The sequence below is a fragment of the Sinohyriopsis cumingii genome, chromosome 14, assembly GCF_028554795.1.
Source record: "Sinohyriopsis cumingii isolate HCF-2022 chromosome 14, ASM2855479v2, whole genome shotgun sequence".
Taxonomy (NCBI): domain Eukaryota; kingdom Metazoa; phylum Mollusca; class Bivalvia; order Unionida; family Unionidae; genus Sinohyriopsis; species Sinohyriopsis cumingii.
In genome coordinates this window covers 110,360,211-110,387,715 of record NC_142974.1, presented here as the reverse complement: position 1 = coordinate 110,387,715, position 27,505 = coordinate 110,360,211, and the positions used below count along the sequence as shown (strand labels likewise).

At 35.0% G+C, this 27,505-nt stretch overlaps 1 protein-coding gene across 1 annotated transcript; it reads right to left on the bottom strand.

Moving 5' to 3' along the window:
* Positions 1 to 14,204: 14,204 nt before the first annotated feature.
* Positions 14,205 to 27,139, bottom strand: LOC149784594 (uncharacterized). The gene is made up of 2 exons (XM_089932656.1): positions 26,808 to 27,139; positions 14,205 to 16,011 (listed from the first exon to the last, which is right to left on the bottom strand). Exon 2 carries the CDS (start codon positions 15,954 to 15,956, stop codon positions 14,412 to 14,414), a length of 1,545 nt encoding a protein of 514 aa, XP_089788782.1. The 5' UTR covers positions 15,957 to 16,011; positions 26,808 to 27,139; the 3' UTR covers positions 14,205 to 14,411.
* Positions 27,140 to 27,505: the final 366 nt, after the last annotated feature.

The window sequence follows — 27,505 nt, the reverse complement described above, 5'->3', positions numbered from 1 at the left end:
TGTAATATTTTAAAACGTTTTTTTTTTGTCATTTTATCTTGTCAATTTTTTTTTAGTGTCGTGCCATGCTTTCTTGCTCGTAATTTTGAATTGTATTAAATGGTGTGAAGTGTTCTTTTCATTCTATTTTTATATGAATTTTACTAAATACTTTGCAATGTACTTTTCAATGCATTTTTTCTTCTTCTTTTTTTTTTGGTTGCATTATACTGATTATTTTTGAACTTCACTAAATGTCTGGCAATGTTTTGTCCATTGTATATTTTGAATTTTAAAGACTGTTTCAAATATTTATTGTATATTTGATCTTTCACCTTTTTGAATGTAATTCATTTTTCCTGTATCGAGCCTCGAGGACTCGGCTCAAATGACCCGGAGGGTATTATTAGGACAGAACTTTAAATAAAAGTATTACGATTGAAATTTATTCTAAATTTTGAGACGGAGAGAGAGGCTGGACGATAAACAAAACGCCTTGCAATTGACCACAGATTGTACTACCAGATCGTGATAAGAGCCTTATTACTCTCTGTGCACTGTCGCTGAATTGCACATATAAATCTATACCATATTGTTCAAACTCTAAAGCATGAACACTTTCCTTTAAATCAACACTAAGAATGCCTACATCAAACTCTCACATCATCACCAACAGAAGAGATGAGGAATAATGCTCTAAAAATAGACTGGGACTACATTCGTACCAAAGGGAAGTAATAATTATAATCCGATTCCACGTAACATGGGCAAACCTAACACGCGTGTCAAAGCAATATTGAATCCCATATGTATAACTCCATCGTACGCATTTATTATTTGTTATTATCAAGATAAGATTGTCAATCATACGAATACGGAGTATTTCCATACCTTCTCTTATCCACATTCTCATATTAAGACAAGATGAACTGATCAGGATTCAAGTCACACAGAAACAGAAAGCTGGTGATAGTTTTTTACATCAGCGACTGCAAGCAAGTGTAAAATTGACTATACAAGACAAATACCTGAATGTCAGATGTGAAGTCAAAGTTCATATCTCCACCACCAAAACTTATTGCTATGTATCTAGATATTGATATCCATTTTCGATGCATTTATTTTATTGTTCTTTTCTTATGTCACGTGTTGAGGCTCGAATAAACAGTAACACAAGATGGCACGAAAGCAACAAGCTTTGAAAATATATAATTTATTTCCCTGGAAAATTCTGTAAAATAATATAATATGAACTTACGGTTTTATAGAATCAATTCCAAAATAATCCCAGAATAATCCCAGAATAAAATTTTTGAAGTCCTAATAACAAAATGATCTATTGATTTCAAGTTCGAATCCCGACGAAGAATCCAAGAAGGAAGAATATGACGTATGGTGAAATCTGTAGTGTTGAATTCAAAAGTTCCTTGAGGAAACAAAAATTATCACTCCGATTTCTGATGACTGAATACCTTTTTATATAAAAAAAAACTGTCTTTCTTCAACAATTTTACATGAGCACACATATTTTCCAGACAAATAACAGAATTAATCCTTTTGAATCCAAATAATTTGAAATAAGAATTAAAACCAAAGATAATTGTTTGAGTACGAGTGATGGAAAGAACAGTATTTCTAAACATCAGCATCATGAATACAAACCAGAGCTAATCAGCTCAAATGTGTTCCCATATACGAGTAATAGCAACAACAGCAACGACAAACAATCCAATGTGACAAGCATTTGTAACGTCATAAACGTCAAACGCCACGACATAGCTAAAGGCGACGTGCCCAGTTACAACTGTTATTTCCTATGTGTCATTCACAGAGAGAGATGTGATAAATTTTGTCGATTTTAATGAACAAATGGATACAGTTATGTTACCAGATATTGAACCAGTCTGCCAGGAGAGAACTAGGTACGTTTCATTAAATTGTTTTCAACATCTACTGAAAATATTGAGAAAGAAAAAATCTTATGCACATATTAACGTATCGTAATAGTTGTTTGTGACTCTCAGGGCAGAACTTTAGTAAAGGTATGTGTCCATATATTGGGTACATATTACACGTCAGCACAATACTGGCCATGTTGTGCCAATACAAATTTAAATCAAAAAGGTTAACAATACAGAAATGCAAAATAACTCTAGGCAGAAAAAAAACTTCAAAATAGAGGTAAATATCGAGTACAACAAGCTGAAAACGGAAAGTTAACGTACTAAGGTTCTTTGTATATATATATACATGTATATATATTCTGCTGTTATAAAATAAAAGTAGTTTGTGGCTCATTTAAACATAATTTTCACACTTTTCATCGGTGAATATTAAATTTCAGTGAATCATGACTATATCAATGGTCAGCAAAATGGGATATATTTTATTACACACATGAAGACATAAAGGGCTTGATCCAATTCCAGCATCACTACTGCTTGAGTGCTTAGATCCAGTAGTGCCTTCGCTAACTGATGTTATTAATACCTCTCTCATATCCGGGGAATTCCCATCATTTTTCAAAACTGCCATTGTAAAGCCTCTGCTGAAGAAACCAATACTAGACCATAATGATTTAAAGAACTACCGCCTAGTTTATAATCTACCATTCATATAAAAAAATCTTAGAAAAGGTTGTTCTAACCCAGCTTGTATATCATCTGAATTCAAAAAGTCTTTTTAACAATGTACAATCTGCATATCTCCCTCGCCACAGTACTGAAACTACTCTTCGAAAAGTAGTTAATGACATTCTCTCTGCTTTGGATAGCGGAAAGATTAAAGTCCTCACCCTCCTTGATTTGTCTGCAGTATTTGACACAATAGACCAAGATATATTACTTTATGGTCTCCAGCATGTATTTTGCATTCATGATACAGCCTTACTGTGATTCAAGTCCTACTTGGTCAACAGGACACAAATTGTGTCTGCAAATGGAATACCCTCCAGCCAATTTAATCTATGTTGTGATGTTCCACAGGGGTTTTTTCTTGGACCTGTCCTCTTAATTCTATACACTCAGCCGCTCGCAAGTGTCATATAGCATCATCCAGTGTCGCACCAATTGTACGCTGATGACACCCAAATATACAAATCTAGCCACCCAGCTGAAGTTGATGCTAACATCCAAAGTGTAGAGAGGTACATTTCTGATGTTAAATCATTGATAACATGTAACAAGCTGTAAATGATTGATGATAAAACTGAGGCCATTCTGATCACAACATAAAGACTTTCTCATTCACATCCTTTACCTCAAACAATAAATATCAGCAACACCAACATTAAATTCACACAGTCAGTACGAAACCTAGGTGATACTCTGGACAGTACTCTCACAGTGCAACAACTTGTCATAAAATTTAATTTTATTGTGACATTTTGGTTTGGGACAAAATTGTAGCTCTTTGTCTAACAGTATATGTTCATTATCAGTTAATCTTCTACGTGTGAGGTTTAACACTGTTTCATTACCTCTAATAATTTGTTTTCTTCGCTTTATTTCTTTTTTCCACTCTCTTCTACTTTTGATATGTGGAACCTCCTATTCTTTTGTCTTGTGATTTCGTCTATATTAGCCCTTGTAAAACCTTTACCAGGTTTGTCAGTGTCTTTCTCGTGGTCACTGTTTCTGAACCACCCCCACCCCCCCACTTTAAGGCTTATGGGTATGTTTTCTTCTTGGGGAGTCAAGTTTTTTCGCTGTTGTTCATCATGTTTTGTGATATTTTTTTTTTGTTCTTCTGCTATTCTCTCACATATGTTTAGCGAGACCTTATTAACAGACTGTCGATAGAATTTTGGAAATCTTCATTTCCGCTTCCTATGAATATCTTCAGTTTCAGTCGTAAACCTGATGGAACGATCACAACACATTTGTTCAGAAACTGCCGTAAAGGCCGCTTTTCAGTTGTTTTTCAGGTGATTTTAGTATTTGATATTTCAAAGACGTCATTACTCTCGGCGGATCATAATTTCATGCCATTATGTTGAAAAAAAGACCAGAATTGTGATAAAAAACAACACAAACGCCGAAAATTCTGTGCAACTTGTTTTACATTTAATTTATGCTTCTTCAGGCACGAAATGTTTTAAAAGAAACGGATGACGTCTTTTATTTTAAAACAACAATTACGTCATTCCGTAACGTCATAAATGGTATGCATCATCATATCAGTTATATATATATATATATATATATATATATATATATATATATATATATATATATATATATATATATATATATATATATATATATATATATATATGTATGTATATATATATATATATGTGTGTGTGTGTGTGTGTGTGTGTGTGTGTGACAGAATCTAAAAGGCAAACGATTCTCTAATGAAACTTGAATTAGTAAAATAATAAAATGAAATAGAGACAAACAGTCATACATATAATTGTATTGTTATAAAGGATATACAATATATCATTTTAAATTATACAAATTTATATAGTGCATTGGCATTATGTCCATTAGGATACAAAGTATCTAACTTATGAATCCAAAAATTTTCTTTTATGAGTCTATTGGCGTGAAAGACAAATCGAGTAGAGAGTGATTACTGGTGTTAAAGTGTGTTGAAATATTAGAGGAAAACTGAGGATTTCTATATTTTTTATATGAAAGCGATGATTATTCCATCTCTTAGAAACTTGTTGAAGTGTTTGTCCAACATATTGCATGCTACATTTTGTACAGGTTATTAAGTAAATCACATCAGCTGATATGCAGTTAGTGCTTTCACGTAGAGAAAATACCTTGTTTGTATTAGCACTACTGAAAGAAGTATTTTCCCTTATGTTTGCTCATTAAGAGCACCGGTGTCTGTATATATAGATGACGAAAAGTGTCTTTTTTATTTTCTGTCTGTTTAGTTCTAATTAAAAATCTTGCAAATTCTTTGGTCTTCTATAAGCGAGAATTGGTTTAATTTTGTGAAGTGATTTTATGATATTTTTATGCTGGTTTTATTGGATAAATTTAGGAGACTATGACATTTACTAATTTTACGCCCTTATAATAGGTAATGAAGGATTATATTGTATTGTGAAAGGAATCACATCTCTCTCTATTTTACATTCTGCTGTATTTAAAGCCTCATGTTGAGTAAGATTACGGGCTTTGTTCAGCGCAGAATCAATTATATCTGTAGGAGAATTTATATTTTGGAAATATGTTTGTAATTTATTTAACGAATTTTGTAATTGACGATCATCTGAAATAATGTGTCGGTATTTTTTGGCCTGGCTATATGGTGTACCGTTTTTACATGACATAGGATGACATGAAGAATATTCCACATATTGGTGGATATCAGTTTCCTTGATATGAACATTTGTAGAGATAGTGTTATCAATATTTTTTATTACATTTACGTCTAAAAATGAAATATGCGTACTAGATGCAGTATAAGTAAAGTTAATCGTAGGGTGAAAATGATTTAGGCGATCAATAATTTTGTTTTTCTTTCAGTTCTTCAGTTGAATGGTTAAAGTATAATTATTATGGGATTCCAATCCATGCTTATTTTCTGAATATTATCACTCAGGAAAAATTGAGTTTTGATCTAAGCCCTATTAACTATTGGATAAATGTTTCTGAGAGTTCACAATTGAAAACTTGCTTCATTTTTAGTCATTAGCTGAATGTTTTAGATATTGCTATTTCAGTAATCTCTCATGTCACATACATTAGTATTACGCTTAGTATGATCATATATATTGTCGGATCTGACATTTTAAATTTATGTTGACTATGTTTTAGAATTTCTTTATCCCCGGTTAAAATTTTAATTAGTTACAACATAGTCTTAATTATGATGTAGTCATGGAATGTATCTTGAAGGGTTATGTCTTGATATCTAAAAGATAACAAATGTTTAGAAATTTTAAAAGAGAAACTGGTAAAACGAATGTTGAAATTATAGGATAAAGAAACAAACTTGTTGATAGGTGGTGTTTAGCCCAGAAGCCTGATCAAGATTAGGATAACCTCACACAGTTCATATAAGATACAGAGTTAAAGAACTACATTGGAAGATGCTGCTCTAACAGCTGATGATTTTGCCTTGGTTCATAAAGTTTAATTTGTCAATAAGGCTTCCTCTCTACAGGATTTTGTTTAATCTGTCTCATACGAGTACTTCCAAATCTAAATCTGGCAGAACTTTAAGGAATCAAATATCTGATAAGACTGATCAGAAATCATTATCTCTTCCTACGTGTACCAATTGTTAAAAGAAAGGGCCCGTTATTTGAGACTGCTACAGGTTGAAAAATAAGTAACAGAATAGAGAAAGAGCTTTCCAAATGATATTTTTAAGATGTATAGGTCACTGTTTGGTATTGGAAGCAATCTTTTGGATGGGTACAACAAACCCCAGTGTGATTCATTTATGGAGAATGATGAACCATTTATTTGGAAAAGTTATTTATCACTTATTTGCGATGCTGCAAAACCTATCTCTATTAAATCATTACGGGACACAAGTGCTTCTTAGAGTCGTTTGTACTTTGATTTTTTTTAGAAGTGCACTTATTCAGGGAATAGACTGCAGCTTTGTTAATGTTCCATTTCAATGCGTCATTTGTCGTTAAACTTAGTATCGTGACCCGTGACATTTATATCAGTGTATTAATTTGTTACTAGGTAATAACTTTGCGGCAGATAAGGCTGTGGTCAATCCACTTGTGACATATAAACCTTGTTTGGATTAGAAAGTAGATCATGTTGAGTTTGAAATCCATTATTTATATTGTGCTTGTGCAGTTATAGGACGTAAAGCAAAAGGAGCTCTCGATAATATCGTTGATCGCGAAATTATTCCTTTAGCTGACACATGTATTGGTCAGGCTTTTGATGATGTCACGTTTGCACCTAGTGTTAATCAATCAATATATATTGGTCACGGTGATACGCTTTCTACTAATTATTCTCTCTAATCTAACCAGGGTGTCAAAACACAATCACTCGTTGTTGAACAGGACCAACATTATATTTCCTGTTGATTCCGAAGGCTATCAGCGAACTTGCAGACACGCAAGTTCCAGTTAAGCGTTTTGTGAAAAAAGGATTCCTTGTGAGAAAATAGAGACAAACTGAGATACCCACGGGTGACGAATGGTCAGTGATGAGCTATCACATTGTCGTTCCGGAGTCATATACACAAGGAATTCTTAGTGTATCTCATGAAACTTCATTGTTTGGTCATTTAGGTGTCAATAAGACTGATAACAAGTCTTTGAGTCATTTGTACTGGGCGAAAATTAAAAGCAATGTTTCGAAAGAATGTACATCTTGCCACACTTGTCAAATTGTAGAAAGACCCATTCAAAAGATAACTAAGGCTCATCTGCAACCTATTCCTGCATTTGGCGAACTATTTAGCAGCATAATAGCAGACTGTATTGGTCCTTTATCTAAAAACTAATTCAGGCAACTAATAATTGTTGACCATAATGTGTGCGTCCACAACATTTCCAGACGCAATTCATTGAACAAAATTGAAAACTAAAACCATTGTAAAAGCTTTAATAAAGTTTTCGTTCAACAACTTTTGGCCTTCAGAAACCTATCCAGTCTGATCAAGGGTCAAAGTTTATCTCTGGCATATTCTAACAAGTAAGCATGATTATTTTGGCATCCAACATGTTGTATCTTTTGCCACTATCCCTGAAGTTGAAGAGGCAGAAAGATTTAATCAAACATTGATGTACATGATTCGGTCTTGTTGCTTTGATGCACTAAATTATTGGACGAGGGTGTTCATTGACTGGTGTTTACTGTTATGGAATAAGTTCAAGAATCACTGGGGTTTAGTCTTTCGCACCTAGGTTTGGACATACTGTCCGTGGACCATTGAAAGTTATTAAAAGAAAAAACATCTTTTAAATGAAGATTCAAAGATTAATCTTCTTGACTGTTTCTGTTCTGATTTGAAATATACATCGCTAAAATCTTTTGAAGTAGTAAGAACTAATCTTTACTTTCTTGGCATCCGTCCGTCGACGATGGTGTATCACCAGAGTAAGTTTTGTTTATCTCTCTTTCTAGCTCTCTTTTCAGCTTGTTTTATTTTTCTGTCTGCCTCGGCTTTTTGAAATCCCTGCCTGACAGCTAGACGCTAGGTGGAACGGTCGTTAGCACAGCTCTCCCAGTCGTTGACATTGATGTTGACCGCCTTCATGTCCTTCTTGTAAACATCTTTGAAGAGCAAACGTGGTCGTCCAGTCGGTCATGCACCTTCGGCTAACTCCCCATATAACAGGTCCTTGAGAATGCGGCCTGGGTCCATTGTCTTGACATGGCCTAGGGCTTCCCCTGCTCGACATTGACTGAGAACTCTCACGACTGAGCATCGACATTACCTGCCTCCAGGAGACCCGACTGGCTGACAGCGGCACCATCAGGGAAGCCAATTACACGTTCTATTCAATCAAATATGAAATTAAGGTATGAGAGAAATACAAGGGAAAGAAAATCTCAACCTGGTAATAGAGTTCTGGCTGTCTTGCCCATACCTCAAAAACCTCTTCGAGCCATATTGTATGGTCCGTATACAATTGGAAAAAGTTAAAGAATTCAGATATATCATTAACACTCCTGGGGGGTGGGAGGATATAAACAACGTTGTCATATAAATATGTTACATGAGTAGTTTGGTAGTGATAGCCCAGTTAATCATTCAATCAATTTAGTTTCACTTGCCTCCCACACTGTAATGCATCGGACTGTAATGACTTTGGTTTAACCAGTCTTTGGAATTCAGAAATATGAAACAATATGGATCAGAAACTTTCACATCTACAACCCTAGGAAAAGAGTGAACTAAACCGGCTGTTATGGAAATATGGGCGCTTGTTTTCTGGTGTTCCAATGCTAACAAATGAAATCTATCCTGACGTTGAGATTGTAGGTTCTACACATGCGAAACAGCATTAATAATCGATTAATTATCGCACTCAGGACTGTTTGGCAATAAATTAAATACCTACTGGAGTATGGTTATACAGAACCAAGTAAAATTAATTGGAGTGTACCATGTATTATTCTTCCGAAACCACATAATACATTCTGCGTGTGTACTGACTATAGAAAAGTCCACAATGTCACCAAACAGGTTAATTTCTGATGCCAATAATAGATGACTGCATTGACAATGGAAAATGATTTGCCTTTTGAAAGGATCTAGCTAATTCAATTCACGGAAAGAGCAAACTAAATTTCGATATTTGCAACTCAAGATGGATCCATATAAAATGATGGTATCCATATAAAATGATGGCAATAATCCATAAACATTCCAGCGTTTAATGAAAATGATAACATCTGGTCAAAATAATTGTGACGCTTAAATCGATGACGTCAACATCTACAACGATACCTTCGACTGATCACGTGGAAATCATTCCGAAATTCTTTCATTTATTCAGTGATGCAAACCTGACAATAATTGAATTAATACTGAATTTTGTATTATATTTGTAGGACATATTGTGGGACACAGTTAAGTTAAACCTTAAGCGCAAAGGCCATGTCTGCATTCAAACTGCCTATCAGTAAAAAGCAGCCAGTGCGACTACTTTTGGGTTGGCTGAGAACTAACAGAAATTTAGTTCAAATTTCTGCATAATTGCCTAGCCTTTGACAAATCTGCTCAGTAAGATATCCAGATTTCATTTGTGTGATACGTGGCATGAATCTTTTACAAATTAAAGAACATACTCCAAGGTTCACAAATTCTTTCAGCTCCAAATTTATTTAAAATTTCTGTTGATGCAAATGATGTTGGGGTTGGTGGAGTATTGATTCAAGAAAACAAAAATGGTATGGATCATCCAGAGTGTTACTTGTCTATACTACCAACTCAATAAGCATCAGAGAAATTATTCCATATTTAATAAAGAATGTTTGGCTTTGATATTGGACCTGTAACACTTTGAAATGTATAATAATGCAGTTTCTTATCCGATTATTGTAGTCAGAGGTCACATTCCCCCAACTTTAGTAACAAAACAAAACAAAATTCAGAGAAAACTGAGAAACAGTTTGATGTTGTAGGAATAGACATTGCTATTAGCACATCAAGGTAAAAGATAATCTGATTCTTGGTGCACTTTCACTATATTGCTTTATGCATAGTTTGCATCATTCAAAAGACAGTTCTATCTATTTTAATTATTATAGAATCATGTAGAAAAAAAAACATTTTATTGTATAAACCTTTCTTTTGCTTGCTGAGGGGAGGTGTTATTTATATTTAATTTGTACTGCGTGCTTGACATTTGTCCATGATTGAGGACAGGGTTTTAAGCGTCCCTGTTTTGTGTCATGTTTGTAAGTTATAAATAAGCCGTTTACTGATATTTAAGCTTAAGGATCTGCCATATTTACAAACTTAGAATGTTCTGGAAGCATGTTTTTAGACCCACATCATGTGCATTTTATTGTATCTTAGGTCCAGGTAAATTAGTATATACGAATGAGGTAAACAAAATCGTTCATTCCTATATTAGATCCGTCCACGGAATCAGTTTAGTTGTACTCATAATTTGAGAGCAATTATTTATTTAAATTATTTATTGGAACTAGAAAGTGATAATTGACATTTTGGATTAGGATTATTGAGGAATCATAATCTAGAGAAATAAATTGTTTGTTGAATTTTACAAAACCTGTAGGTTTATTTCTGTTGCTTAGTTTAAGACCACAGAGTCGTAACAATAACAAATAGCTGTTCACTGCCATTCAATGTATTCAGTAATTTGAAAACATTAATGCACTACTTTTGTATCTATCTTTCCTTCTCATATTTATTAGTGCAGTTCGAATATAATTTAAACATATCATTTTTGCCTATGCTTCTTTTTTGAAGTCATCATGGGCATCGTTTTCATAATTTGCCATCACGATTTTCTCTATCGCACATTGTTATCCAAATGAGTCTTGATGCAAAGACCATTATTAACATATTGTATAACTTACAGTTGGATTGAAAGTTAATTACAATATGTTGATATATATATATATATATATATATATATATATATATATATATATATAATTATGAATATTTAAAGACAGCTACCATTTCTGTTAAGAATAGGTAAACATTCAAATCTATCCTAGTAATGTGAATGGTCTGCCATGGATTACAATATCAATAATGCAGCGCTGATTGCCTGCAGTCGTGATCGGCCGAAAGAGCAATTCTTGGTTATACATGTTTACTTGCACACACTAAAACTCAAAGTTTGATTCTTTGGATTGCATCATACTTGTTTGATTTCGTTGAACTAATGATCTCATTTAATACAATTATTCAACTGACTAAATCACAACTTCAGTTATCTTATATGTAACTTAATTTAGCTACACTTTTAGTGTGTAGTTAAATTGAGAGATTTGACTCTCTCTCTCTCGCTTTCTCTCTCTCTCTCTCTCTCTTTCTCTCAGGTTGCACAAAACACTTGGATGAATAAAGAGACATCTGAAGCAATATTTGCAACTGCTGAACTACAAGCTTCCAAACTAGTACTGAAAGCTAGATGAAGTCTCGTTATCGTAAGCACTGTGTCATAGCCAGTTCAGTTATTGATTCATTTGCAGACAACCCAGGAACGGACACATCAAATATATGCATAAATGTTAATACCAGTAAGTAGAACTGAACATAACCTTATTGCCTACCTCGGGTATAAAAGATCTTCACAGTCTAAAATATATGGAATGATGAACAAGTAGACTATATACTGTAAATCGTTACTTCACGCAATACCCGTGTACAGCTAGATATTCTGGCAGACGGGTGAAACGTACAAAACAAACAGTATAGCATAAGAAGAAATAATAGAAGTAGTGTACACTGTTTTATTAAACAACTATGTTATGCAATACTCATGTGTATTGTTCTCGGCATTCCTTGGGTCTCACTTTACGCTGCACGAGGTAAGTTGAGGTAAGATGGTACGGAGATCGGCTATGTGTATCAGCTTGAATTTCCACTATGACTGAATGACAACAGTCGTGGCAGAGCTGCCGATGTTTTGTGGCAGAGTCGCTATAGTTTGTTATGATGAAGTTTCTAGGAAATTAATACCTTGTGTAAATTGCGAACAAAATGCACAAACGACGCTGCATGACGGGAAATAACAACTTAAGTAGTAGGCAGCTGAGATCCCCAAGGAACGAACACGAAGGAAGAGTGCCTTCATTTCTGTTAGCACGAAACATGACACACAAGCAAACTAGGAAACATGCCAGATTTGAGCACTAAATGAGCTAAAGGAACTATATCCGCATTATTTACAACTTGATTATTTTGATGACACCTTGGAAACATGGAATAAAATAAAACATTACGGTATTAAACTAAGATACGACATTCATGTCTATTCAAGTATATTTGTGATTGAAAAAAGAAAGTAATAGCTCTGTACGACATCAATCGATTTGCCGAGGAGAAAAGTGTGTTTAGGGTCTAAGCCTAAAATGCAGTATTTGTTGGTGTGAACTAGACTCCACTCACTCAGTATTGTTATATAGCAGTTACAAAGCAATTAAGTGATGGGAATAATTCGCACGAATGTAACATGGTGCAACTAAATATCCACTAATAAAATTAATTGAATGAAATATACACTTCAGATCTTCAAGAAATATTCTGTAGTGCATGGGGTAAGTAAATTATTGAATTATACGCTTCCGATAGGAGTAATGATTGCCTAATACTAAACAAAACGTGAGCTAAAGCACGGGGTAGACACACAACTGGTGCATAATACAACGTATAGTGCACACAAATATGATGATCAACGAAAGAACTCTAAAAGTTCCAGGGAATATTGAGACCCTTAGCACAAAACAGAATGGTACACATCCTCCAAAACGAATCCACCTCCATAAAATGAACCAGAATGCTCATTCCTAAGAGGATTATGTCCGTAGAACGAATCTGAACGATCAAATCCAAAAGGAACTCACTGACAGGCACTATAACATGCCTATGCAAACTTCGACCCGCAAGTGGTTTTATTTACGTCATAGTGTGTGGCTTTAAAATTCTCATATCCAACCCTCGACCTGATTTATTTATGTCATAGAGAGTGGCTTTAAAATTCGCTTATCCGGCCCGTGGCCTAGAGACAGTTGTGTGCCTGCAATATACACTAACGCCAAATTAATGCAGGAACACTTCCACAAAATGATAAATGTACACGATGCAAGTAGATGAAGCTGGCCATAATACAATATGCGTCAAGGAAAGTGTGGATCTTACAAGCTGATCCTCGATCCCTGCATTACCTGCCGAAATAGCAACCCCCGTCTGGAATGAGTTTATATTGAATTTGTGGTCTGGATAGTCTAGCACATTTATGAGCAGATGCAAATTCTCAAGAAACACTGATCTACAAAGTGGATTGATATCACCAAATGTAAATAACATATCTTTTGGGATGAAGGCAACCCTCCTGTATAAATATTGCCAGATAATTGTTTATAGCTGTCAAGGAGCAAGTACACGCATCTACTTCAATTAATCAAACATGGATCCCTTTTTGGAATGGACTAGGATTTAACGTCCTGTGAAGCAAAGTCCCAATAGAATTGTCTCCAGCAATGTTAAAATCAAGAATACTCAAGTACTTCATGTCAGTGGCTGATACAAAAGTAAATCGGCGACAGTGTCAGAAAGCGAGGAAAGCTAACAAAGATGCCGTAAGCAGCAAACATCCTTCAGGAGACATATGAAACCTGTATACGTGCATGTCAATATATTGAAAGTGAATATATTGAAATTGATGTGTAACCTTGTGTTAGGAATCTTGTTCTCAGAACCTACGAACGCTTCGAAATTTCATCAGCCAATTGTTTAATATATCAAGGGGAATACAAGAGTATCTTATATCTGGTTAACGAATTAAACTAATGGCAAAATTTCTCTTTACAGGCAGGTCTATCATTACTGTTTGGCCACCCTTGAACGTAAAATGATTTGCATATCATACAATGGTAAGATTTCTCTTTACAGGCAGATCTATTAATACTGTTTGAACACCATGGCACGTAAATGACTCACATATCATACAATGGTAAGATTTCTCTTTACAGGAAGGTCTATGATTACTGTTTGGACACCCTGGTACGTAAATTGGCTCACATATCATACAATGGTAAAACCAATGTTAAAGAAAGAGAAATACAAAGTTGAGATAAAACTGTATTATTCCTTTGTCGTAATCTCATAAAACATGGTCAATCTTTCATATCTAATTATTTAAGATGCAAACATCTTGGACTAGGAACATGAGTTTGTTTGTGTTGTATATTTTCTTTACAGAACAAAGTCCTGTTCTTCCTTTAAATAATCAGGTGTCAGTACTGCGCATCTTGTTTGTCGTTGTAAATAGCTATTCAACCATCCGTCGTTTTTTCTTTCGTAGATGCGCGTCGACTTCGTCTAGCTGAAGACATTGAATATAATGCGCCACATGTACTGAAAAAGAGATATGTGGAAATATCTTTAATTAACTGTATACATTCCTTACGGAATCTAACGTCCCAAAATCCATAGATGATCGGATTGGCCATGTTGTTAATTACATACGTGCGAAGAAGCATGTCATAAACTACAATTTTACCACTAATGAGATCATTCCAAATTTTGCTATTGACTGCGTCCAATATTAATATACAGAGATGAGGGAAATAGCTTACAATGAATACCAAAGTAATAGTAAACATCATTTTCGTGATTTTGTGTGTGTGTTTCTCTGTTGATAAAATTGTATTCGTATGAGACGTCAATTTTCTCAACGACTCCATAAAACTCCTCTCTTTATGTGTGCTTGGTGCGCTCTGACGTCTTCTTTCAGCCGCTAAAGTTCCTGATGAGGTAATAATATTCGTACTCCCACATGCAGTGGCTGATCTTTCAGTTAGTGGAAAACATTTCAGCAACCCAGCTTTAGTGACACTATGTGCTTCGGTGGTGTTAGCATGCTTTGAAATGTCACCAATATTCCCCAAATACTCAACACTCTCACTCTTTTCTCCCTGAAATGATGTCTCAGATAGTGCGACTTCCCCACTACTGCTAACTTGTGTCTTGACGTCTTTTAGAACCAATAATGGAATTCCTTGATCATGGTGGATTTCATCTCGATTTATATTGTGCACGAAATCAGCTATAGTCAAAATGCTTTCACCATAGGAAGTCTCCTTGGCAGATGCTAGACCAGACTTCGGAATACTTCTACAAATTTCACTTCGACTCTTCCCTCGGACATATATGACGTGGCATATCAAGGAGTAGAGAACAATCAAAACGACAACAGCTGATATAAACATTAAGAAAATGAATCCAATAAAGATAATGTGCAGCTCCGAGCCTTTGTAATCCTCGTCAATGAAGCATTTCACTCCCTCTACCTGATCCTTTCCAGCACGTACTGAACTGTGTCCGTAGAGAAGTGTGTTTGGCCAGGAAACAAGTAGCGATGATAATATTGCGATTGCACAAGCCTTTCTGGTTCCAAAGTCCGCTACTTGTTTTTTCAGCGGTCGGCAAATTTTTAAAAATCTATCTACGCCAACGACAATCAATACGAATACAGAGCCAAACGAGAAGAATGTCATAATAAAACTGAGACATTTACAAGTCCAGTAGTTTGTGTATGTATATGGATGGGTTAAATCTAGTACATGATACGGAATTCCAAACACACAGGCCAGGAGATCCATTGCCGCAAGAGATGAGATAAAAACACGCACTGAAGACCGCTTGAATTTGTGTATGTAAATGATGAGGACGAAGGTATTTCCAATGATCCCAGTTGTCATGATGACTACGTATATCACAAGAACTGGCAATAATACTTGAACTTCAGCAGCATTTATTTCTTCTAATCCGGCAGTTTGATTCACAGACCCGTTTTGTAAATATTCGTTGTCAGACATGTTATATTGTAGGATTCTTGTTGTTAAATCTTCTTAAGACATTCCGTTTCTATCTCTGAAAAGGAAATCCAAGACTTGTATTACAGCGGAGAAATGTGTTCATGACTTCACAACGACAAATAGATTCAATTATTGTGACAACTTGGAATACACGCATGCAGCGACACTGAGTTGTTTATCTAACTGACCATAATGTGAGAGTGTTAAGTCCAGTGGTTCGGTGATCAGCGTTCAACACATAAAGAACATTCACTTTATAATAAAGATCCAGTTGGTTACTCTATTCGTGTGTGTTAAGATTCTGAACTTCCTATTCTATCTGTTGTAAAAACTATAAATAATAATAATAATAATAATAATAAAAAGATCCATTTTGAAAACATGAAAAACTTTTAACTCAAAACTACCTAGTCAAACCAATTTAGACATCCGATTTGTAAATTCAATATCCGTCCTTGTATTTGTGTATTTTTAAAGTGAAAAATAGTGTGAAACAAAGGAATACATTCAAAATATAAAAATATATTTTGAAATGGCATGTCCATCCTAGGAAGTTTATCGTGACTGACTGAGGCCATTGTAAGTAATGATGTAAGGTGATGCCATCCTGTCGCTATTTCGCTGCTGAAATATATATGTATATGTATATATATATTTCATGATACAACTTGAGGTAAATTAGTATTTCACATACACCACAGAGTTATTGCTAAAATCATGGGATATTGATATGGTAACTAACATATTCACAAGCAAACTTGTTAGAATTCTCAGCTTTTTGTATAACTTGCAAAACTGACAATTCGCCCAATTGATAAACCGTGGTTTGATTGCCAATTCAGATAAATTATAAAATTTAACGCAGATTTGCCATTTATCGTTATGGGCCATCAGTCGGTATAGGCCATCAATTGTTATAGACCAATCGACTGGAATAAATTCAAACAAATCAGGAAAAAAGTAAACAAGATGAAAAAGTATGCTAAATTGCAATATATGGATAAAATTGATGCACATATTTCATACTCTAAACAAATGTTCTTTAAGCATTTTGGAAACTTAATAAATCCTTTTCAAAAGAGATAAATTTTTCAAATTCTCTTCTATCACTTCTAGATACAAGGAATAATGCTTCGGTTTGCACCTATGATTAAAACGAAAATACTAACTTATTAAATGATTATTTTACTTCAAATTTAATTATAAATAATAATAAAGTTAGTCTCCCACTTTTCAGAAAAGATGCTCTGATACCCGGAAACGAAATTACCGTTATTGAAAAAGAAAATAAAGATATTATATATTCCATTTCAGTCACCAAAGCCACCGGGTCTGAATACGTGAGTCATAGAATGCTTAAAACAAAAGCCGCACAAGTAACAATGCTTTTTAATTTCAAATTGAAGGAAAAATAATTTCCAGAAAAAAATTTTAAACTTGAGCACATTCTTCCCATTCCTAAAACAGTGATCCACACGACGTTGATAACACTGGGCAACAAATTTTTACAAAAGTCATGTTACTGAAATAAAATTAGTCAATTCTTATCAATTTTTATGTGCTGAACACGAATATGACAGTCAAATTGCAAAATTGGCTCTAGTTGTTTTGTAATCTGCAAGAAATTAATGTTTACATAACGAAATGCATTCCAATAGTAAAAGGTCAACTGTAATAGCCTACCTATAAAAAATCAAGTCATTGACTACATCTTAGATTTCTTCGCCTGTCTCTTGTACAGCTGTTCGGGAGCATCTCTGAGGAGTGTCCAGCAGTAGTCAGCCAGCATTGTAGTGGACCATTTTCCCTGGTATCTTTGTTCCATTGTTGCGATATCTTGATGAAAACGTTCGCCGTGTTCATCACTAACAATACCACAGTTGCTAGGAAAGAAATCCAAATGGGAATGAAGGAAGTGAATCTTTAGAGACATATTGCAGCCAAGTTTCTTATACTTCATCAACATGTCTTCTACTAGTTCCTTATAGTTTTCTGCCCTAACATTTCCGAGGAAGTTTGTAGAAACTAGGCGAAAAGCATTCCATGCTTGTTTCGCGTCACCTTCCAGCAAGTTGTTGAACCGGTCATCTTTGAAAAGCTCTCGAATCTGAGGACCCACAAAAACTCCCTCTTTAATCTTTGCTTCGCTGAGTCGAGGGAATTTTTCATGCAGGTATCGGAATGCTGGCAAAGTCCGGTCAATGGCTTTCACGAAGTTCTTCATCAAACCTAGTTTGATGTGAAGGGGTGGTAGCAAGATTTTCTGAGCCTCAACCAGAGCTGGGTGTTGGATATTCTTCTCTCCAATGGCTACATTCTGCCTGTGAGTCCATTCCTTCCTCATGTAGTGCATTTCCCTTGCTCGGCTATCCCACTCGCATAAGAAACACATGTATTTTGTATATCCTTGCTGCAGTCCCATTAAAAGGGCAACTACCTTCAAATCACCACAGAGGTGCCAGCTGTACTTGTTATACTCAATGGAATTCAGTAGCTGCCTTAAGTTATCGCATGTCTCTTTCATGTGGACAGCATACGCTACTGGAATAGATGGAAGAATGTTTCCATTGTGCAAAAGCACAGCCTTGAGACTCAGTTTCGAAGAGTCCACAAATAGTCTCCATTCTTGTGGGACATGAGTGATTTTTAAAGCATTCATGAGGCCCTCAATATCGGAACAGAATATCAGATTACTTTCCTTTCTGAAGAAAGGCTCCAATTGCTGGTGGCGCTTTCGATATGCAGTAATTGTGACATCTTCTTCTAGAAGATTCCATTGTTGGAGTCTTGATCCTAGCAATTCTGCCTTGTTCTTTGATAAGTCCAAATCACGAATCAGGTCATTTAGTTCTTCCTGTGTTATTCTGTGTGGGGTTGATGATGCACCACAGTGAAAATCTGGATCACTGCATGCTGATGGACCAGGAGAAGAACAGGTCGACTCACCTTTGTCTTCGTCAGATGAATCAAGAGAATATTCTGCTGGAGGTTCTGGAATAGGAAGTCCCTCACCATGTGGAACTGGTCTCAATGCAGATGGAATGTTTGGGTAGACTATTCTCGACTTCTTTCGCTTCGTTATTCCGCCGGAAAGAGGAGGAACCAAGCAGAAGTAACAGTCATTTAGGTGGTTGCTTGGCTCTCTCCACACCATTGGGACTGCAAACGGCATTGATGACCTTTTGCAATTCAACCACTGTGAAAGCTGTGTTGTACATGTAGCACAGCATATATGCGGAGCCCAAGGCTTGTCTTGGTCACCAACCTTGCATCCGAAGTAAAGATGATATGCCTTCTTCACTTGAGAATTGATACTTTTCTTCTGGTTGGCAAATGTCACTTCCCCACAAATATAGCAAAAATTGTCCGCGGTATTAACACACTTTCGAGGCATTACTGTTCTTTATTGTACGTAAATGGATAAAATAATAAGTTTTATGTAACAGTAGCTTGAACTGTCTCGCACAACGTCTAAAATATTTTAAATGCTGAACCTATCTGATTGGGCTTTATATAGTACACTGCTTACGTCAGCTTCAGCAGCCGCCTGGCATTAGTATAATAGGCCTACACATGTATAGTACACTGCTGACGTCAACTTACTTCAGCAGCCGCATGGCATTAGTATTGCATTGCATCAGAAAATGATGCAATCAATTGTGGATGATGTGAGCATGATGGTATTATGCAATGTTACATCATTATTCCGGATGTTGCTGCAGTCCTACTGGAGAAATTTACACAGTGAAACATAGAAAATGAGGTATATGAATAGCTTCAAAACGAGAGCCAATACAAATTTTTCACGGTTATATTCGTGTTCGGCACACCAAAATACTACAGATTAGGGCCTTTTCAAGTCAGTAATGATTTCACTGTTGACCAGTGTAATTATAGACCGTTCTCTCTAGTTAGCTGTGTCGCAAAAATCCTTGAAATATGCATTTTTAAACAAGTTTATAACTGTTTCCATAAAAATCAAATTTTATATAAGTATTTATGAGGATTCCTTCCTGTACATTTCATTGTTTTTCAACTTATTGAACTGTATCATAGTATATGCAATTAATTAGAACAATCTCAAAATTCCTGTATTGTAGTTTGTGATCTATCAAACGCTTCTAACTTGGTCCGGCACAGAGGCCTACTCTTTTAATTGAACGAATATCGAATTTCAGGTAATATGATACAATGGCTGGAAGTTATTTAAGTAATAGAAAACAAAAGGTCCTTTTGCACGAGACTTATTCACGGAAAATGATTATAAATGCTGGTGTGCCTCAAAGTTACGTCCATGGGCCACTCATGCTTCTAATTTATGTAAATGATAGATTTTCATTTTCATCTAAGATTATTACTTTCATCAACTTTCGTTACTGTCACATTGATAGTATCATTTCGAATAGCCTCTTCGAAAACTAAAATACAAACTTGGCAGACATATTTGATCAAAACTGATGCACACGAGTCAGGTATGTGCGTCCGATCCGCACGAGTCAGGTACGTGTGTCCGATACACAGAAGTCAGGTATGTGTCTCCGATACGCTACCATCTCGACAATTTGTTCTATACCAGGGATGCCACTCTGGGAGAGTGTGCCGAAAGTACTTCTTTGTGGAGTTTTCATTCCATATATTTTGCCACATGTAACGAAAATGATGATTAATATAATATTTTATTCAGAAACGGGTGATTGCTTGACAGCTTCGACTGCTTCATCTGCCTTTTCCTTTACCATTTATACCATTGGGGTAGACAACCAACAGTACCGGATAGTTTTTGCAGATTCCATGAGAACATCGTTTTATTTAATATATGGGATATCAGCGGGTTGTCAGATTTATGATTCTGTAGGGCGTTAAAAGTAGAAAAGGAATCCGAAAGGATATTCTAATGAGGTTTCAACGTAGTTCAAAGATATATATATTGGTATATCGTTACGAAAGGATGCTCAGATTTCATTGAATTTTCTGTGAAAAATACAGGATTTACAGAGGACCTTTTGGTTCGCAAAAGTCAAATATTATTTTGGGAGATTTATATAACCACAATGATGCTTTGGGAACACACAATGTTGCAATATTTCCAACCAGGTTGTATGTTTCTAAGTAAGGACCAGTTCGAATTACAGAAAGTGGATTGAAGTTCTGTATCTGTACGATTAAGGTTTGTTATTAGGGCCTAAACGCTCCATCATATGCGTAGTTACATGGATTAGAAGAAGTTTGGTTGCATACTGAAGAGCCAGTTTAGAATACATTTTAGCAATTGACATTTCCTAAGCTAGTTACAGGATTAAAAGTTAAGAAGATCCGAAAAGTTGTAAGATTTTATCTTCGTTATAATCTAAGTTATGAAGAGTCAAATCTTCTGCACCATGACCTTGTCATTGAATTTCTTGCTGGAAACGTTTAGAGAAGAGCGTAACGGTTGAACGCGAAACTGAATCTTAAGTACAAAGTCCACAAATGTGGACTCGTACAACTTAAAACTGCTCAACTAACAAAATGTGTTGTACACTTCAAGTACCATAACAGTTGTTGTTGTTTTGGGTTTATCGCACTTTTTCAACGCATGATAAGTTATACATGGCGGACAGTACAGCAAGTGCAGAAAGGACTACAAGTACCAGAAAATACTGCGTTATTCGACTCCAGGTACCATATTCGGTTGTAGGATGCTGAACTTGAGCTCGAGTTTCTTTCTTTTTAACTCTATTTAGTCTCATCGTACCTCTCAGCCAAATATTACGGTACTCACAGTCAGATCAATTTACTACAAGTACGGTTATTACGGTACTCACAGCGAAATCATATTTAGTATCAGTACCGTTTTTATTATAGAATTAGATGACCTTACTTGGATATTTATCATGTGTAAATTTTACCTAATCACTCACAAAGCAAATAAAGTCCAGTAACAGGGAACCAGACGTAGTCCGCAGAATTTATCGAGGTGTAAAAATTCCAGATCATTATCGCGTGACTGTTTACATCCAGTTAAAGCACAAAAAACGCAGTCAATTTATAAAAATTAGAATTATTATATCATATAAGATTTAGTACAAGAACAATTCTTGTGGTACCTATAACAAGATCAGATTTAGTCAAATTCTTACGATTCCCACAATTAGATGGTATTTGGTATTAGCACTAAAGTAGATAAAAATATTTAAATTCCTTGCACTTACAAAGTTCCAAAGCATTTTGTCTACGTCGATGCAACCACTCGCCTTCGAGGACTTAATTAATGAAAAATATTAATAATGCGAAGTTTTGAACCAATCGATAGTTCATGTTCTGTTGGTGTATATAGTTCAAGTTTAATAGGCTAAGTTGTGTATTTCCTTTACACACTCTGTGGCACAAGAGGGTATAAGGTACACTTCCGTTGAACAGCTACGTCTTCCCAGCGAAAACGCAACGTCACTGTTTATTTCAAAGTGCCCCCTCAGGCGGTAATATTTTCGTTGATACTGAAATAAAGGGGCTTGAACTTTGTAGAATTGAAAATAGTTTATCATTCTGAACCCACTTTAAATATATTGCATTGGTTCTTATTCAGATATAGTTATGAGTATACAGACAACGGAAGGGATGGGGGGGGGCAATATATAGTGCCGGATGATCAGGTCAACTATTTTGGGGGTGGGGGAGAGTTAGAAATATCAACTTTCCTCAAAAGGTCCCCAAAGCAAATTCTGTATATGTATTTATTGAAAGTGTGCATAATATCCATTAAATCTGGACAAGAAAAAAAAAAAAACGATGGTCATATCAAGTGACACGTAACTGTTCGTTTGTGTGTGTATAGTTTTATTTTAGCCGGAGGGGGGTCCGGAAAGCCGTCCCCACCCTAACCCAGTACTGGGATAATAATGAAGCAGCTAAAACACCACACTGTGGTTACATTCTATACAAAAGCTAGTCATCAACAATCAAAAAGACTATAAAGTGCCATAGTTAATCTCAATCAGTCGAATTAAAATTCCTCAGCCGCCATGTAATTACTTCATTTAGAGAGGTCAAATTTTCATTAGTCTGATTCCAGTATAGACAGTTATGTACGAAAAAGTCAATGATGTTGAATTCCTATTTATCTGTATTTTGTTGTCGGAGTTTACTGAGCGACGAAATGTTGAAAATATCGAGTAACTGGTATTAACAATCGGTTAGGTTGTAATAAATTCATAATTGTTACACTCTTTCAAAATATGTCAATACTAAAGATGCTTATAGGATTCTATGTAGTGCGAACACTTACGGAAGAACCGTTAAGTTCTCTCCCTTATCTTCTGGCATTTTGAAGCTCTTTCAGCATATAGCATTTGCATGGTGGCACTGGCAATATGTGAGAGAGCTGAGGAGTATATCTGGGTTGTGAGCGATTTGTGGGTATATGTTAAGATACTGGCGTGCCTAAATGCAATAGTCATTGTGTGCAAGACCACAAAACTACCTGGTACGGACGTGGTCTAGTGGTCTTTATACCCGAATTTGGCACCTGTGCTTTCTTCCCTACTTATTGTACGCATGTATGTATTTAATAATAATTATATACATAGTGTCTGAGAAAATGTAACAAAGACGTGAATGAAACCACAATCATGATGCTAAGATTTGACACTGTATCATGATGCTAAGACCAGAAATTGTAGATTTTCTTTAACTGACTTCATTGCTTGTACAATAATACTAGTTTTACAGTACTGTCACGTGATACAATATGCGATATTTACACACGAAATTATCGGTATCACCATTTTCGATCGGGATCTTTATTTTTGTTTTAGACTGGAACCAAAAGTTCACTTGGGGTAAAATTCGAAATTATCTGTTATTTGGTGCGCTTTCTGTTAATTATTTTATAATTATCAATAATCAAAAGTAAAAGTATCAACAATAAATTTCATCCTAATTCAATACAATTTACTGATTTAAGTGACATCAGAGTTCGTTCTATGCATGAAAAACGTGAAGTCTTTGTTAAAACTGGTATTGACTTTCTGGCATTTTGGCCGTTTAATTTCCGTTTATGTTCCTTAACTGACGGACAAATTCTATGTCTAAATGTATTCATAGTACACGATGATGTATCGTATTATATATAAAAATACTCACAAAGTTTCTACATTTCAGTTTGCGTCCTTTAAGTCTTTCACATTGACATTGCGATCCTAATGGAGTTTACAACTTTCTACAATCTCTAATGAAACCCATGTTTGTGGAATACATGCTAAGTTCACCCCTTATCCCCCAAAACAAGACACATCCAACCCCTAATGACCGTGAATATGCTCTTTATATTTCCATGTACCATAATAAATCCATCTGTAAAGTCTTCCACATCAATATTCCCATTAAGAGAAAGACGGACAGACAGACAAACATGGCAAAGGAAATAAAAAATGTAGCAGCCCTTTAAAGAAACATTCCAAGTGGAATGTTTATAGAACCTGGCAATTCAGACACTGGATCAGTATTATCCGATTAACGATAACCTGATCCTTAATAGTATACACTCTGCTAAATAAAACGATAACCGACTCAGTAATAGTATACACTCTGCTAAATATAAAGATACCCTGATCGGTAATAGTATACACTCTGCTAAATAAAAAGATAACCTGATCCGTAAGAGCATACACTCTGCTAAATTAAACGATAACCTGATCAGTAATAGTATACACTCTGCTAAATATAAATATACCCTGATCCGTAATAGTATACACTCTGCTAAATTAAACGATAACCGAATCAGTAGTAGTATACACTCTGCTAAACATAAAGATACCCTGATTTGTAATAGTATACACCCTGCTAAATAAAAAGATAACCTGATTCGTAATAGTGTACCCTCTGCTAAATATAAAGATAACCTGATCCGTAAGAGCATACACTCTGCTAAATATAAAGATAACCTGATCCGTAAGAGCATACACTCTGCTAAATATAAAGATAACCTGATCCGTAAGAGTATACACTCTGCTAAATAAAACGATAACCTGATCCGTAATAGTGTACACTCTGCTAAATATAAAGATAACCTGATCCGTAAGAGTAAACACTCCGCTAAATATAATGTTAAGCATTCTGCTAAATATAACGATAACCTAATCCGTAACAATATACACTCTGCTAAATATAACGATAACCTGATCAGTAACAATACACACTCTTCTAACTATAACGATAACATGATCCGTAAGAGTAAACAATCTGCTAAATATAATGATAAGCACTCTGCTAAATATAACGATAACCTGGTCCGTAACAATATACACTCTGCTAAATATAATGATAAACAAATCAGTAAGAGTGTAAACTCTGCTAGATATAAGATATGCATGAGTTCTGGTCAAGGATGGCCCAACAACTAGAAAGTTTATGGACAACAATATACCGTCAATTAATTTACCATGCAACCAGAGAAAAATGCTGGGTAATCATATTTTCAAAGAGAGTTGCCCAGAGGAAAACATGGATTTTCTAAATTTTGCCCTCTTGGTTATCATAAGCGGCCCTACCGAACCCCATAACAAGTAATATTCAGTACTAGTGGCCCCCCCTCGGTAATCTCATCGCCCACAAAGTGGGCGGTACGACCCACTTTGGAAACCACTGTTCTAAATAATTCCACTGGAATAGTGAGAAACTTGAAGCAATATATAAGATGTGGATTGGATTATAGGATTTTCTCTTTTTGAAAGAAAAGGTTATAATATACATCAGTACAAAATAGGATTATCATCATTAAGCGTACTTTGGCATTGTGAATTAAATAATAAGTGTATATCATGGATGACACTATTTTCTTCCTGTATGTTGACAATTTATTTGTTTACAATCTTATGGGGATCCTGAAATATATTTGACTTAGTAAATATATGATTTGAGCCATGGTTATTTTTTTGTGGTCCTGTAATAAAGCTGACTTATTAAATAATGTTTTCAGCCATAGTAATTTTGTTTGGAGAAACACTGCACCTTGACTTCATCTTTTGAACGACTTACAAAATTAATAATAGTAATAATAATGATAATAGTAATAATAATAATAATAATAACCTCTGCTACCGGTCGTGTCAGAAAGAAAAGTCGATGAACAACTTGCTGGTCCAGCATTTGCTTAGTTAGACTGATGGTTGCAAAATTCATTGACAAGGTATGAATTAAACTATATATTAACAAAGTTCATTGACAAGGTATGACTTAAACTAGATATTAACAAAATTCATTGACAAGGGGTATGACTTAAACTAGATATGAACACAATTCATTGACAAGGGGTATGACTTAAACTAGATATTAACAAAATTCATTGACAAGGTATGGCTTAAACTAGATATTAACAAAATTCATTGACAAGGGGTATGACTTAAACTAGATATTAACACAATTCATTGACAAGGTATGACTTAAACTAGATATTAACACAATTCATTGACAAGGTATGACTTAAACTAGATATTAACAAAATTCATTGACAAGGGGTATGACTTAAACTAGATATTACACAATTCATTGACAAGGTATGGCTTAAACTAGATATTAACACAATTCATTGACAAGGTATGACTTAAACTAGATATTAACAAAATTCATTGACAAAGGGTATGACTTAAACTAGATATTCACAACATTCATTGACAAGGTATCACTTAAACTAGATATTAACAAAATTCATTGACAAGATATGGCTTAAAATAGATATTAACAAAATTCATTGACAAGGTATGACTTAAACTAGATATTAACAAATTACATTGACAAGGCATTACTTAAACTAGATATAAACATAGGTTATACGAATTTGTAGTTTTATATCATATAAAGAAAACTGCTACTTACAAAAATCTCTGTGAATCCCTCAAAATGTAAGCTTCCTGGATTTTCTTATGCATTCAGGTCGACGACCATGCCCTGACAATAGCTTGTTGCTGTATACATATCCGTCAATCACTCCAAGGAATACTGTTACATTATTTAAAATCGCAGTGATGCATCAGTGACTGTAATTGTATGCATTGTAAAGGTCATCAAACTACTTAATGTACCACCTCACCAGCTTACGCCATGCACAGAAAGCTAACGTTTATCAAGATTCAATCAGTTAAAACAGGTAAATACATTCATAATGTGAAATCATGTACAAAAACGCTATAGATTTTAAAGATTTAAACCTTCAACTGATAAATAAACGCGAAAATGCTTTAAGTGCAATAATCTCTTTACTAGAAAATCTTAGTTCATACATGTTTACAGAAACTTAACGTTCTCACCTAAACGGACACGTCATGTCCGTATAGTCGACTGATTAAAAGTTCCAATGTAATACTAATGCTGCCTGCAGTAAGAAAAATATAGTAAGCTCATTCTTTTCACCCCACCCACCTCGTTTTGTCTGTTACGAAATAATGGTATTAGTTATCGTAAAGATCATTTAGCAGACTTTCTTCTGTGTCTCTTCAGGTCAATCAAATAAATGTAACATAACTCAAATGTAACATAAAAGAAGCATGATTGTGTCTGCAATCCTGAAAGTTTTC